Source organism: Oppia nitens, unplaced genomic scaffold (genome assembly GCF_028296485.1).
Source record: "Oppia nitens isolate AA-2021 unplaced genomic scaffold, nextdenovo-longstitch-racon4-pilon3 scaffold4_pilon_pilon_pilon, whole genome shotgun sequence".
Lineage (NCBI taxonomy): Eukaryota > Metazoa > Arthropoda > Arachnida > Sarcoptiformes > Oppiidae > Oppia > Oppia nitens.
The window spans coordinates 7,857,868-7,872,085 of NW_026533232.1; the positions used below are offsets into that span (position 1 = coordinate 7,857,868).

Here is a 14,218-nt window from a genome sequence, read left to right on the forward strand (position 1 = left end):
CAAAAAATATTAATATTAATTGCTTATAAGTTTTATAATAAATTAAAAAACAAATATTTTTAATTAGTTTATATATATATATATATATATATATATATATATACAGTATATATAGTTTCTAATTAATTAAATTGTGATTAACTTGAAATAAAATTTTATTTTAAGCTAAAAACTTGATTTTATTTTGCAAATCAAATAATCTTTCTTTCTTTTTAATACAGAAATCATTTCATAAATCATTGTTTTCTCTTTCGTTTACTCTGTGACTGACCGCCAGAGTTGTTGTTACCATTTGAGTGATCTTTGGAATGGTTGCAATCATTTCGTCTTTTTCTTTTGTTTTCATGTCCTTTGCTTTTGTCGTCCGATTCACTGATAGAATCACTTTCTTCTGCAACAGACAAACCAACAACAGTCTGAAGAGATGGCATCGAGTGATGCGATACAATGTTGGCCTCAATTGCATTCTGAGGTTCATTACGATCGTCGGTTGGATCAATTGGCCACAAGATATTAATCATATCATAGATATGTTGTATATTTTCTTCTCTATGACTGAGTAGAGCCAATATTTGTTCTTCATTTGAATTGTCGTTATCCATGAGCTGTTGAACTTCATTCAGATCTTCATTCAATTTTTCAATAGTTGTCTGCAAAGTATTTGCATTTTCTCTTAATTTTTTCAGTTTTTGATTTGACTTTTGTTTGCCATTAGTAATATTGTTGATCTCTTTGTTGATATCTTCCAATTCATTAATTGCTCTCATTTTCAAAACCAAACTATTATTGAAAACAGCTGACAAACGAAGAACGAGAAATATATTTCTGACAACTGTTGCCATTTCATTGATGTGCACTTCTGGAACTACTTCGCTGTCGTATTGATTTCCAGATTTAATATTATGGATAATATTGTGATAGATCTGACGACACACTGGACATCGATTCTTGTTTGCAGACCACTCATGAAGACATTCGTAACAGAATTCGTGAAGACATGTATCGGTCAGCGAACGGTTGGACACAAGAACTAAACAAATGGGACAATTCTTGGCTTCGTTAGTGAGACCAGCGATTCTCTTAGCTCTGTCGTCATCGATGTCCACATCTTTGTCAGTCTTGTCTTTGGTGTCTTCTTTCTGTTGACTTTTTTTGGCCATATTTTTTTGTGTCCTTAATAACTGTAATTTGTTGCCAACATTTATGACCAAAAAGTTGATTGAATTGAAATGATTTCAAATTATTGCCTAAAAATGTAAAAATAAATTCACAATTGCGTGCATTTAGTTCACGTGTTTAACAATTATAAAATAAATCAATTATTTTATCTCAATATCTGATTAAAGACTTCTAATTATTTTACAATTGACTTCAGTTTGCTATTAATATTATAATTTGATATTTGATATTTTGTATTGATAATGTTGATTTATAAATCTATACAATAAACAATTTATAGTATCTAAATTAAATGTAAATATTATAAATATACAGTTTTATTTATAATTATACATATCATATATTATATATTTATCGTAATTATATTAATAATATATAATTACATATCTAATAGTATTAATTAATTAACAATTTCTGATTAACATATAAATAAATTTTGTATTTTATACTCTATATAGACAAACGAGTTTACAAATGAGTGATTTGTTGATCAGTCCATAAATAAGAACCGGGATATCTGTGCTTAAAATCATCGACAACTGAATCACACAATGACTCCGATGTATAGTATAGTTGAATAGTTTTCAAGTGTTTCAGTCGAGACAATGAATCCAGTGCTAAGTCAGTAATGTTAGTCCTTTCGACATACAGGTGCCGGAGCTTAGGTAGATTGCAATTAATATTGATGAAGAAATTATCAGTGATGTAATTGATGTCATTGATATCATTGATGTTATGGATAACATTATTAATAAATAAATTTGTCAAATGTTTCAAACCATTGAATTCACTACTTTTTAAATTATATTTATCACCAAAAGTTATTCTCAAACGTCTTAATTGATGAAATAATTTATTAATTGTCTGTAAGTATTGGCTAAAAGTGTCCGAATTATTGTTAAAACTTAATGTCAGTGCTTTCAGTTGCGGACAATTGATCCCTATTTGACTCAATTGATTGATTGATAAGGGATGCCATTCGTCGTCAATTTGCAGATTAATTAATGATTTCATATGAATTAAACCACTAATTAAAATATTTACTGAATTGTTATTACAATTATTGCCTAAAATAACTTTTAATTTTTTAAAGATAGGTTTGTAATGATTAACAAATAAGTTGAAAAGGTTTACATCTTCATTGTTGTAAACAATGTGACACTCTTTAAGTCTTTTGAATAAAATGTCATTTTTGTCATTAAATAAAAAGTCTAAACATTTGAATTGATTATCTGTTGGATCAGATGTACGTTGTCTTAGTTGATAAACAATTATCGATTCAATATTTTCACAAAGTTTTATATTTGTAGCAATTAATTGCTTGAGATTTTCATTGTAGCACTTGATTGCTATACATATATGTTTCAATTGTTTGGCAAATTTGGCGAAGAAGTTGTCCATCAATGGCTTTGATATATAATGTCTGATAAAAATGTGAAATTTAGTTAAATGTTTGACATGTTGTGTAATATAATCAAATTTTATATCATCAAAACATGAATCTAATTTTGTATAATATAATCGGCTAATGTTTGGACATTTCGTAATAATTGTTTTAATTTTATTTAATTGCATTTCAGATGTAATCCATAGATCAGTTTGTGAATTAAATATTAATTGTTGCCATTGTTTTGATACACATTCGTAACGAAATCTATCATCAAATGACAAATAAGATAATAATAGTTCAGTTAAATCATCGCCAAAACGGCTAAATGATTGTCTCATTTTTGTATCAATTTTTGACCGACACTTCATTATTGTTGACACAATGTTTTATTAAATTTTATTTATAATAATAATATTAATAATAAATTTATTGTATTTTATATTTTTAATACTTTATACTATTGACAAATAAAAGTAACTATTATTTTCATGTTTCACACTTCGTAAGTAATTAAATCTATATTTTATCAAAAAAATTATAGATTAGACTATTTTTAAAAACAAAGTATTACTATGAAGTACTGGTAACTTATGTGGTAAGTAATGATAGCTTATAAAATTGATAACATTTTTGCAATATTGAATGTTACTTAATAAGTAACATATATATATATATACTGTATACCTTTTTTATAATAATGGATATAATTTATTATTATACTGCAGTTATTATTTGTTAAATATATAAATGCTTAATCATTTAAAAATAAAATAAAAATTGTTATTACTTTATACTTGTGTAATAAATATTTATAAATATGATAATAATTTTAGTAGATCATGTTTTAAATTATAAAATTAAAATCTCAACATTTATTAATAATTTGTTTGACCAGATAGTAGAGTAACCGAATAAAACAAAATCAATTATTTTATTGAATTTTGATGACTATCTATAGCTTATCTGATTATTTAGTATTACATGTATTTATTGCTCAAACTGGACGAACCACATGAACAGGTGTTTCATAATTTAACAGTTAGTTCATTGTTAAGGAAGTCTGAATACTTTATCAATTAATTTAATAGATTTTAAAAAAGGATTAAAATTTTGATAATTTCGGGTAATTATTGACTCCCACTAAACGGTATATCAGAGACCAAATAATATAAGACCAGATTAACAGTTTTTCATACATTTTTACCGAAAATTTTGGTTAAACAAATGCGGAAATTAATATTAATATAATTTCCATTGTTTTATTTAATTAAATAAGTTTTTATACAATATTTATTTTTCTTGTTTAATAATAATTAACAGTTACTGTGATAAATATATTTGGATATTAATTATATAATAAACTAATAAATAATTTAATAGTAAATAGAAATATTTTGATAACTAATCATTAAATAACTAAATTAATGACTATATTTTTATTTTTATTTAAATAATATATGATATAAAAAAATATAAACGAATTTTATTACAGTATAATAATATTGACATATAATAAATATTACATTTATTATTTGCCGTTACTAAGAAAATTAGTTTTAAAATGTATTATATGCCAAAAATAGTGAAAGTTATACATTAAATGACATTTTTTTGTTAAAAACAAAGATGATACGTATAAATAATTTTATTATTATATATATTTAATTAGTAATAACATTAGATAATTGTAAAATAATGTACATTAATATCATACTATATAAAAAACAATGATTTCTATGAATAAATTATTAATTTGTTATTTAATAATTATAATAAATATGAGCATGGTCATTTTGGATGACAAATCAAATGCAAGTCCAGTATCGACATCCAAACCGTATGCCATTAATCACGATTGCAGTTACGATACTGACTGTCAATCTATGCGTCCATATAGTCAACGATGTGTGGACTCAATGTGTAGGTGTTCACCAAATTTCCGATATATTAATGACAACATTGGCTGTCAATACTTCCGGTGTGTGTCCGACTCGGAGTGTGTCCGTGAGTATGACGTTAACCGGTATTGTGATACTTACGGGCGCTGTCTATGCAGTAACGAGTTTGAAGAGGACGACGATAACGGTGCCCAATGTGGTGAACCTAACTATGCCAACAGTTTATTTCTAAATAATTATTTTATATTAATTTATATTTTTAAGTTATTTTATATGTTAATTATAATTATATAACTTATTGAAAAACAAATATAATAAATTAAAATTAGAATTTTGTAAGATTTTTAATAATGGTGTCCCCGTCTATTGGATTCAATTAAAAATATATTTTTTTTGGAAATAATAAATTGTAAAACTATTTTAGTAATGTATGAGATTTAAAGCAAATATAAGATTTTCTGTCATTCCATAGTTGGGGTACTTTTTGGCTAATAATTGCTGTTTTTTTTAAATAATGACAATAATAGTTATGAATGACTTCATAGAGGGGTGTTTTTTAGGGGTCGGTTTTAATTTAATCAATTATCTCCCATTAAAAACAAAAATCAAATTTATTGAATATTTTTTAAACTATAAAAACTTTTTATTGTTTAAAAAAATATTCAATAAATTTGATTTTGTTTTAAATGTGAGATAATTGATTATTAGTGTATTGATTAATAATTTTTTATACTCTATTAAATAGTTGTTATAATAGTTGCTAAAAAAAGTCAAATAGTTGTTAAAATAGTTATTTATTTTCTTATAAATATTTACAACTGATATATAATTCACTTGTTTTCAGCGTATTTACAAAAATGATTTATATAAATAAACTAATTATTTCTATTGTTAAAAAAGTAATATGAGTTGATAACAGTTTAAACATTTCATATAATTTATATAACTATTACTTTTTGTTTTTACATATATTTTTGCAATATTTTACAATTTAATGCTTATATTTTTCAAAATAATTGAAATAGTTATTTATAAGTTTTTATAGTTTCTAAAAAAAACAAATAGTTATTTATAGTTATAATAAAATTTCGGAAATAGCGTCCACTGGTCAACTTCGGTGGACATACTAAGTCCCAGTTATAAGCTTTGAACCGACAAAATAATTTTTTTAGTTGGAAATCAAGACACTATTGATTAAAATGAAACCGACCCTAAAATTTATGGTCAGTGAAACACATGTGTTTAATGACTGTGCTATCAATTAAATAAAGTTTAAGTCCAAAGGTTGACCTTTATATATACTGTATATTTCGCCAATTATTTTATAGCAATAAATAAAGATAAAGTGCTTTATGTACTAAATTAGACAAAAATATTGAATTTAAGTCTTATTAATAATAAAACTAAATACTTTTAAGGGGCGATTCACATATTACGTTCGCACTTTTTAATAAATCTAGACCATTCCCTTCCCTATGTTCGCAATTGTTCGCATGTAGTCATTAAAAAAATAAACTAACCGCTTACCCCCCCCCCACTAAGAAATAAAATATCTAAATGTGAACGTTCTTAAAGTCTCTACCCCTCCACATCCCCTCCTTAAGTGCGAACGTAATATATGAACCACCACTAAGTTAAAGATTTCCATTTTTAAGTTATTTTCATATATAAAATATTAATATCTTAGACAAATAGTATGCAATTGTAATCTAATCTTAATTTTAGGTCTATTCTCTTATCTATTAATAATATAAATTTGTTTTTAATTTTCTCTAATAAATTAAAATATTTATAGTTTGATAAAATTACAAAATTTTCAATTATTTTAAAAATAATTAAATGTAACCCAAAAAAACCGCTAAAAATGATATCACTTTTACTGTCAATACAATAGAGATGTCGGACTTGTCATAGATAACGGTTTCAACATATTTCGGAAATTCACTAATAAAATACCTCCAATTTTCCCGAAAAGTAGGGAAAATATATTTTATATTTCTAAAATAAATAATACCAAAACTTATATTTTTGCATAAAATTTTATTAAAATATTTAAAAATAAATTAAAATTCAATGAATTTAATGATACTATTTAACAATAAGACTCAAAATACAGTTTAATACAACATTTGTTATTCAAATCTTATAATAAAATTCATTGTTTAGACTTCAATAGATGTCAACACAAGGATATAGAATCCCTGAGAGACGGGAATATAAGAAACTTTTGGAAAATAAGACGAGTAATGAATTTATCCGAACCCTAGTTGTGAACCAATCAAACCATACACAATGTCTTACAACAATTCAATAGTATTTTATTATATGATGTGTTGGAGTAATAATTGGGAAACAGATTCAGTATATATATAACACATTGTTTAAGAAGTTTTAGATAAGATATTAGTCTTGAACTACCGTTCCTTTTCCAGACAAACACCACTTCCTAACCCTCCCTATCATCGCCGCCGCCGCTGTTTAAGACTCTCTGTGTATTGAATACATTGATTATACTATTTGTAAGTCAAATGTTAACGATATTTATTTTTATAAAAATATCAAAAATCCCGAAAATCTATTAATTGTTTAATAGAGTTGTCAAACATCTAGTATTTGACGACAAAATATAATATCAGCAAATAAATTGTTAAAATATTATTTTAATTAAAAATTTATAGAAATCCTAGTATTATGTATTTTTAACATTTAAACCATAATTTTAACATTTTTATTTTATCAAAATGTTCATGGTCAAAATATTTAAAATGTCCAGAATTTTATTAAAATCATTGTAACAACTCTACCGGCTATTGAGTCAACACATATTGACTGCGCAATCGCTAAAACTACTATAAATAGCATTGAATTTGTTTTGAAATACAGTTATAGTGTTTCAGTGTTTATGTTGTCATTACAAGTGTTGACACAGTTTTGCCATAAGTTTATGATATTAGTGACAAAAAATCCTATCATTTGTTTGTTTCGATCAATACATCGATGAAAGTGTTGGCCACAGGTTTGTCAATACTTTTTTCAAATTTTTTTTATTGTTTTGTGTGAATGTGTTGTCAACACTGTTTAACCAACAGATTATACCATTGATAACAATGCGTATGATATATGAGTGCTAATAGTTAGCGATAGCCAGCGGTAGTAATGAGTGGACACTATATAACGAAAACAATAATTAAATTGTTTGTATAGTATTGTGTAATCTAATGATTAAGCGGTAAGAGGTGTCTGTATGTATGCAATGCGTGATGTGATGAATGTATCTGTAATTCAAACACATGTTGTTTGCGTTATATTACCATTTGTTTCATATAATCATTGTTTAAGACAAACAAATATTAATACAATAAAACATTTTCTCATTAAATGAGTGAAAATTGTTAGCGTTTGATGTTCTTGTAATTCGACGGCAATTATTGTCGTTTTGAAAATTATTTAAACAAAATGTCTAATTATTTAATTAGTTGACATTATTTATATTTAATTTGATAATTCAAAAATAATGTTAATTATAAATTTAAAATATGTTACGTAGTTTATCATTATTATTATTATTGTACACAAATATATTAATACAATACAAATCATTATACAATATAAATGTAACGTTTTTTATAAAAAAAAACTGTAGATTAATATGTGTTGTTTAGTATTAATTTAATGGTTTAATATTAGATGATATAATTTTTTTCGGTAATCAAACAAACCGTTTGTCTCTTTTAGTGAGGTTTAACTTAAACACCGGCGATGCTATTAATTTGAATTATTTGGTCGACAATACGTTGGATTTAATAGTGACCATGGACAATGTTGTAGATAATTTTAAACTAAATAAGATTGTAATTGATCATTTTTTAAATTAATTGTATGATTGGACAGACAATTGCAGTCAACTATCATTTTTATAATTTTTTAACAGTCGACTGTAGATTATATGGCCAACCATACAATTAATTAAAAAATGACCAAGTACAATCTTAGTTAGTTTGAAATTATCTACAACATTGTCCATGGTCACTTTTAAATCCAACGTATTGTTGATCAGATAATTCAAATTAATAGTATCGCCGCTGTTTAAGACTCTCTCCTTTTTGTGTCAACAAACTATCTAATTAATCAAAAAAAATAATAGTAATTAAAAATAAATAAATATTGTATTTAATTAAAATCGAAATTATTAATTAAAACAATTTTTATAAATTATATTTTTCAATAATAAATTAGGTCTTAGACTTAGATATGAATATTAATGACAATATATGTGTCAACTGTTATAATGAAGACAAATGCAATCAAAAGAAAGCTGAATATCCTATAGTTGTCGTCCAAAGACTATCGCAATCGGAAATCAATAAATATCTCAATGAAGACAAACAATTGATCACAAAATTGAATGAAATTGATTTACAAAAAGAATTGGATATCAAATCCATCGAATCGTCTGATTATATGAAATGTCTGAATCTCATCCCAACAACAGATCTCAACAATCAATCATTGAATCAATTGAAACAAAGTTTTCCTTTGAGAAGAATCAATAGAATCGATGGTTTGAATATTGATTTAGAGACCAATCAAGTGATTGGAAATAAAGAACAGATTTTGAGAGAAAATGGAGTTATTGTCGACAATGTGTTCAGAAATCATGAAATCAAAGTCAAAACTAAGAAAAAATTTACGATTCGTAAGAAGAGACGATCCAAAGGAAACAAAAACAAAGTGAATACCATTGACGAAGAAGTCAAACAAAAACACTGCCAAAAGACACGACTCTCGAAATTTGTGTCGACTTTCGATATTACGTCCGAAATGTTTAGATTTTTGTCGACAACTCTTCAATTGAAACAATTGTCACAAAAGGAGATCTCAATGATTGCAAACAAACGAATTAATTTGAATTCATACCCAAAGAATCAAATGATTGCTGTTATAAATGAAACTAATTCTTGGAATAATTGGAAATGTATTGACATTTACCACAAGATTTTTGAGAGCGAACTCAGAGAAAAATACCAAAGAAATGCCTTTTATTATACATTCAGTCGAAGACAACGATTAGAGAGAAGTTTGAGACTTAAAACTGGAATCGATTGGAAATCACGCCTTGATTTAAGTCAATGCAAACCATTCAGTCTTGAGATGTCTGCCATCACTAAGTGTCACAATTGTTTGGAAACAATAGATTTGTGGCATTCATGCCATCGATACGCGAAAGTCGACAGACAGTCGGATACACAACCAATTAGTCCGCAATCAAGTGATTATTGCATTGATTTTGAATGCAATTTGAATGTCGAGTCAACTGAAGTGCCAAATAAAGAGCTAATTGAAGTCAAAAACCAAAAAGACTCGCAAATTGTCGAATCAGTTGTTGTTATCCAAAGAAATCCTTCGATCGATGCGATGGCCATAAAGTTGTCGACAATTAAGTGATTGAATCACACAAATGATAGTCATTTTTGTATAAATTCATTACATATTTTTTTAGACAATTAATGTTTTTTATTGACACTAAATACTCATTATTTTATTGTAATTAATATAATTTGTGATGATTTTGTAAAATTATTTATAAATAATTAAAGCCATTGTTTGAAATTTTACTATAAATTACAATAAGTCTAATTTAACCCAATCTAACCTAAATGTTTGCGAAACAATTGGATCTAATAATAGATGAAAATACAGTAAATAAATCAATAGAAAATGATATACGAGTTTTGATGTTATATAAACTCAATTATTAATAAATTGTTTTTGTTTTCTAAAATATTTGAATCAATTAACATTATTTGTTTTGTAAAATTGATGATTTAATTAAAATAAGTAATATATTTATTAAAATTGCAATTTTAATAACATTACATATACTGTATTTTACTTTATTTATTGAATATTTTAATTACCGATAATATAAAAATAACAAAATAGTAAATAATATTTTACTAAATAAATTTGATTGAAAATATTTGTACCTCTAATTCATATTATGTTTCATAACTTATGGTTCATGAGATCATTGATTGGTTCACTAAGAAATTGTTTTATATGTGGCACTACTTTTTGAGGAGAAGTCAAATGCACGTAATGGTCGCCATCGACCTCAACGTAGACAAACTTTTTGCAATTGTTTTGATACAACTCGAGGAAGCGCTTCTGGAGATCTCTATCGGTGAACAAACCGTTTTTGCCGTTTATAATCATTAGTTCACATTTAAGTCCAGAGAAGAGTCCGAGTAGTGATTGGCAGTCAATCTTACGGTTTAATACTTTCTGAAGTCTATAATCTCTTGTGAATACATAACCCGGTTTTGAGTCCTTTTGTGTAATGATTTTAGTGGCTCTCTTCAGCAGACAGGCGGCCCCTTCAGATGTAATGTTACCGATGGGCGAGTGGGCACTCTTGAGCACAGTTATGGCCATATCATAGTTGAAAACTGGTTCCCGAGTGCCCATCGCTTGCTTCCGATTGTTTCGCTCCTCTAATGCCATAAATTCATTGATATCTGTGGCCAATCTATTGGCGCATTCATTGATAGGAAATACTGCCGGTTTGACCGTATCTAATGTGATAACTCTGTCCACTAAATCGGGAAACATTACGGCAAAGCTAAGCGATGCGTTGGCACCCATACTATGACTTAATATTGAGAATTTGGTCCAATTTAGGTGATCGACAATACGTTTTAATTCCATAATCCATGTTAGGTCTGTATAACTGATCCAATAAAACATTTCCATTAACACATGTATCTGTTTATTATACTTTAGTTTTATTAACTATGAATGACATACACAGCACCCTTCGGAAGATGTGATGAAAATCCATGTCCGGGAAGATCGACACACAAAACATACAATGAGTTCAAATCAAGAAGTGGTAGCAATCGGTCAAAAGTGCCCGCATTGTCCTTCATTACCGATAAAAATTAGTCAATATTAATGTAAAATCTAGTTTACAATACAATCACATTTGATATTTCAATATTATCGATGACATACTTGCCATCCGTGGACACAAAGAAGTTTCAAACGATTTTCATCCGGTTTTCCCCAGACTTTGATAGCTTTAATAGAATTTTTTTTTTATTTTTTATTAATTATTTTAATATTTAAAAAAAATATATGAATTGTATTACTTATAGAGTCTATAATATAGACTATTAGAGATACTGTATTCTTATCATAAACTTTTCATTTTAATGTAGTGTATGTTAAAAATATATAATAAATTAAAATTCATAAAATAAATACCTATTTTGCCATAAGTTGTATCAACTCTTAGTTCACTGCAATCACTCATTGTGTTAAACAAATTGATTGGATTAGCTGTTGATTGAGAGAAACGGACACTATTTCTATGATATAAAATAACTTGAAATATAGGTATAACTTATATACAAAAAATAATTATTATAAAAGTGCAGTATTTGTCCTCAAAATATGAGGAAAATTTAAGTAAATATAAAAAAAATTTTGATTCAATTTTGAAAAATCTATTTAATTTAATGTAAAAATATTATTAATAATTTATACAATCAATTAAAAGGCATAAATCTAAAAACACATTTTGTAATGTAATATAAACTTTAAATACAGTTAACTATTTAAAATATTATTAAATATTAATTACTACACAATTTAGACAACATTTTATTTAATAATATGATTATCATATCATTTACAATATGATGACATCATAAATATCTTATTTGTTATATAATTGTAAAATAAATACGTTATTGATTGATAAACTAAACCTAAATTTTCTAAAAGTTTTTTTAAATCTAATTTTTTGGTCAATAAATTAAATTTATTAATATTTATATACGTATTTAATACTTAACATTAATAATCAGTCAGAAAATGTAATAATTATATTTAATATGATATTAATAAAAAATTTTAATATATAATATATTAATATACCGGTAATGTATTCAATACTATATTATTGGAGACTATAATACAGTACTTTTGTTTTATTAAATATAATATTACGGGTAATTAAATTATTGTTAATATTTTATATAATTAATAAAATCAATTATCTCTGACATCTTTGATGACATCAATGGACTCTTTCAATGCTTTTGTCTCATCCTTTGCTTTTGTGTCCAATTTTTTAGTTAATTTAATATTTCTATTAAGTCGTCGTTCAGCGTCTTCGGCTTCATCTATAAGTTGTCTAATATTGTAATCCATGGCTTCTCTCCATGTTTTTGGCTGATAGTGTTTTGTCCACATCTTTTCAATGGTGTCGACATCGGGATCCGGTTCTTCACTTTCAGTAACTGTTGTCAATGATTTTGTCTCAATTGGTGCAACATTTGTCTCATCGGTGTTTTCACAACATTTACCACAACAACAGCAACAATAATAACAACAGATTTGTTTGAAAATATTTTTGTTTTCGCGCATTTGTCTCAAGTCTTGATCGCCTTCTTGTCGTTTACCAGACGTATCGTTCATCGATTGCTTAATATTCTTCAACTTCTTGTGCTGTGAATTAAGCTGTCGATTGATCTGCTGTTGTCTCTGACGAATGGACGCACTCTTCATTAAAATGTTGTCTTTAATGGCATTCTGTGTTTTTCTATCATTTGCTGGCATTTTGTTATTATCACTCATTTTTTTGGTCACAATTTGTTTGTAATTTAATAATTATAAACTTTTTTATTTCTTCAAAACTTATTTCATATTTGACGCAATATTTGAATATGTAATTCACGTTTTAACATAAATACAGTTCAGAGGGCGCAACAAACTATACACATATTGTTGTCATATTTGCTATAAGGGGTCAACACTGGAGCTATAAAACCAAACCGTCAATTGTCATCAAATCCTATATACCGGTAGAGAAATATTTTTGAGGACCTAATAATAATAACCAAAACCAAACCGTTTTGCTTAAAATAGATAAATTATATTTTAAAAAAAATTATTTATAAATTTTTTTTATTGTTATTTTCAATATTATCAATTACAAATTAATTAGTTGTATCCACAAAAAAATGTTACAGTTTATTGACCAGAATTTATTCAATCCGATGATTATATCATGAGATAATGTTTCAAAAACTGATTTATTAATACAAATCATGCTATCAATCGGTAGCTTTAAATTTTTAGATAAAGATATTGGAAACTGTTTGATAAGCATGTGAACTGATTTTAAAAAATTAAAAAATAAAAATAAACTAAACTAAAAAAATAAATCAGAAATCTCTTAACTTTTGATAAAATAATTAAACAAATATTTCAAATTTTAATAATATATTTTTCGCACGAAAACTAATATTTTATTTATTTGTGAACAAACTTTTTTTTTGTATAAATTGAAAAATATAATACATTTTTCCATATTTTTATCCGCTATTATAATCAACGTTTATAATAACAATATAAAGTACAATGTATTGTACGTGAATACTGTATTTATTGGCATATATGGTGTATGATTTTTATATAAGATTATTATTTTATAGATAATATCGACATTACATTACAATCTTCAATATGTTTGTCGACTATTAAAGCCCAACAAACCATCCCTTTTTCAACCTTTCCCTTACAATAATAATATCCACTATCCTATCGTATTATATAACTTTTTCATGCGTTTATTATAGTATATATACAGTGAAATGGCATTTCGTGTTGTGTAATATAGCTAAACATCAAATACCGTAAAAATATGTGGTTTACCAACAAATTGCTATATTTTTTTTTGGAA

General features: G+C 25.9%; 3 protein-coding genes across 3 annotated transcripts; 1 reads left to right on the forward strand and 2 right to left on the reverse strand.

The window, feature by feature from the left end:
- Positions 1-205: 205 nt before the first annotated feature.
- On the reverse strand, positions 206-1,241 carry LOC128959652 (E3 ubiquitin-protein ligase COP1-like). Its single transcript, XM_054305655.1, has one exon. The coding sequence runs from the start codon at positions 1,158-1,160 to the stop codon at positions 237-239; it is 924 nt and encodes a 307-aa protein (XP_054161630.1). The 5' UTR covers positions 1,161-1,241; the 3' UTR covers positions 206-236.
- A 6,230-nt stretch (positions 1,242-7,471) lies between these two features.
- On the forward strand, positions 7,472-9,912 carry LOC128960380 (uncharacterized). Its single transcript, XM_054306451.1, has 2 exons — positions 7,472-7,483; positions 8,704-9,912. Exon 2 carries the CDS (start codon positions 8,719-8,721, stop codon positions 9,910-9,912), a length of 1,194 nt encoding a protein of 397 aa, XP_054162426.1. The 5' UTR covers positions 7,472-7,483; positions 8,704-8,718.
- Positions 9,913-10,456: 544 nt separating this feature from the next.
- LOC128959650 (serine hydrolase-like protein) lies at positions 10,457-11,876 on the reverse strand. Its single transcript, XM_054305653.1, has 4 exons — positions 11,734-11,876; positions 11,482-11,546; positions 11,275-11,390; positions 10,457-11,197 (listed from the first exon to the last, which is right to left on the reverse strand). Exons 1-4 carry the CDS (start codon positions 11,780-11,782, stop codon positions 10,474-10,476), a joined length of 954 nt encoding a protein of 317 aa, XP_054161628.1. The 5' UTR covers positions 11,783-11,876; the 3' UTR covers positions 10,457-10,473.
- Between the last annotated feature and the right edge of the window lie 2,342 nt (positions 11,877-14,218).

Coding starts and splice junctions, on each gene's coding strand:
- LOC128959652 (XM_054305655.1), bottom strand. CDS start 1,160: ATGGCCAAAAAAAGTCAACAGAAAGAAGACACCAAAGACAAGACTGAC.
- LOC128960380 (XM_054306451.1), top strand. CDS start 8,719: ATGAATATTAATGACAATATATGTGTCAACTGTTATAATGAAGACAAA.
- LOC128959650 (XM_054305653.1), bottom strand. CDS start 11,782: ATGAGTGATTGCAGTGAACTAAGAGTTGATACAACTTATGGCAAAATA. Junction 11,391..11,481: donor TTTGTGTCCACGGATGGCAA/GTATGTCATCGA, acceptor TCGGTAATGAAG/GACAATGCGGGCACTTTTGA. Junction 11,198..11,274: donor CATCTTCCGAAGGGTGCTGT/GTATGTCATTCA, acceptor TTATTGGATCAG/TTATACAGACCTAACATGGA.